Source organism: Lacerta agilis, chromosome 10 (assembly GCF_009819535.1).
Source record: "Lacerta agilis isolate rLacAgi1 chromosome 10, rLacAgi1.pri, whole genome shotgun sequence".
Taxonomy (NCBI): domain Eukaryota; kingdom Metazoa; phylum Chordata; class Lepidosauria; order Squamata; family Lacertidae; genus Lacerta; species Lacerta agilis.
In genome coordinates this window covers 8237345-8239088 of record NC_046321.1, presented here as the reverse complement: position 1 = coordinate 8239088, position 1744 = coordinate 8237345, and the positions used below count along the sequence as shown (strand labels likewise).

The 1744-nt window shown below is 44.5% G+C and overlaps 1 protein-coding gene across 1 annotated transcript; it reads right to left on the bottom strand.

Annotated features, from left to right (window-relative positions):
* Positions 1–1028: 1028 nt before the first annotated feature.
* On the bottom strand, positions 1029–1498 carry LOC117054291 (60S ribosomal protein L23-like). Its single transcript, XM_033162973.1, has one exon. It carries the CDS (start codon positions 1487–1489, stop codon positions 1067–1069), a length of 423 nt encoding a protein of 140 aa, XP_033018864.1. The 5' UTR covers positions 1490–1498; the 3' UTR covers positions 1029–1066.
* Between the last annotated feature and the right edge of the window lie 246 nt (positions 1499–1744).

The following is a 1744-nucleotide window of genomic DNA, read 5'->3' as shown; positions in this document are numbered from 1 at the left end:
TGGATAATGAACTGAGTCCTGCTCCTGCAGATTTGCAAACAGGAATCAGGACGCGGTTTGTCAACCCAACAGCCGTAGGAACTGTTAGCGAAGTCAAAATATTCGTCCTAAAATCGTGGAGCTTTGTCTGCATGAACAGAAGTTGCCGAAGATGATGTCCAGCTATTAGGAGTAGACCCATTGACTTATGCTACTTTGCAAAAAACAAAACAAAACCAAAATGCATTCTGATTCAATTTTTTTAAAACTGTAACAATCTCAGTTACAGCTACAATTGTATTTGAGATGCTATAAAGTAAATAGAAGACAAACATATTGAATTTTAACAAATTGATGCTTAATAATTTTGCTTGAAATACTCCGGGACAAAAAGTACCATTTTACAAGGTATGTATCCATTGGCACCTACTCTTAAAAGAAATATTTCACATCCAACATCCCCTCCACGCACACAAAAAGCACAGTTCAAAACTGTTTAGCTTTTTAATACTTTGTACCGCTAGGGTGACTTTTTATTATGCATTCACGATCATTTGTGCTCGCGATGATATTGGGGTGGTTATACATGACCCCGCTTTCAATACTGTTTTTACTTCACCGCCCCCAAATAAAGATGTCGACTCAATATTCTTTCCCTCACACGGCACATAGTTAAACTATGGAACTCTCTCCCGCAGGATTAGTGGCCTGCAAAAAGAGGGGAGATCAGGGGGTGGCGCTCAACAAAGTAGCAGATATCCAATGAAGCCCCAACGTTGGGAGATTCAGGACAGAATTTCTTTTAAGAAGAAGAAGAGTTTGGATTTGATATCCCGCTTTATCACTACCCAAAGGAGTCTCAAAGCGGTTGACATTCTCCTTTCCCTTGCTCCCCCAAAACAAACACCTCTGTGAGGTGAGTGGGGCTGAGAGACTTCAGAGAAGGGTGACTAGCCCAAGGTCACCCAGCAGCTGCATGTGGAGGAGCGGAGACACGAACCTGGTTCACCAGATTATGAGACTACCACTCTTTTTTTGTTCTTTTTTTTGTACAACCACTTTTTTATTGTACTTTTACAAGACAGGTTTATGCAATGCTGCCAGCGTTGGAGGCGATCCTGGGCCACAGATCTGCACACTCCTTGGCTACGGGGCCTGTGATAGCAGAGCCTTTCATTTCCCCTTTGTTGTTTACTATGACCCCCGCATTTTCTTCAAAGTACAAGAACACCCCGTCTTTTCTCCTATATGATTTCCGTTGACGAATCACAACTGCCGGATGCACTTTCTTCCTGAGCTCTGGTTTGCCTTTCTTGACAGTAGCCATTACCATGTCTCCCACGCCAGCAGCTGGCAGCCTATTCAGGCGCCCCTTAATCCCTTTCACAGAGATGATGTATAGATTTTTGGCCCCAGTGTTGTCTGCGCAGTTTAAAACAGCTCCCACAGGGAGACCAAGGGAGATGCGAAATTTCGCACCAGATGAACCACCACGTCCTCGCTTAGACATCTTGGGCGGCCCGAGTACCACTCTTAACCACTACACCACATTAAGCACATCTTCATACCACTCATAGTTATAGCATGGGATTTGCACCCTTGGGAGACAGTGATGACTGCCATCTTGGATGTCAATTGCTTTTAGGCTTCCCTCAGACATCTGGTTGGCCACTGTGGGAACAGGATGCTGAACTAGACAGGCCACCAGCCTAGTCCACCTTATCTTCTGAAGTTCCCATCTAAAGAAGTCACTGTCCTGGGAGAC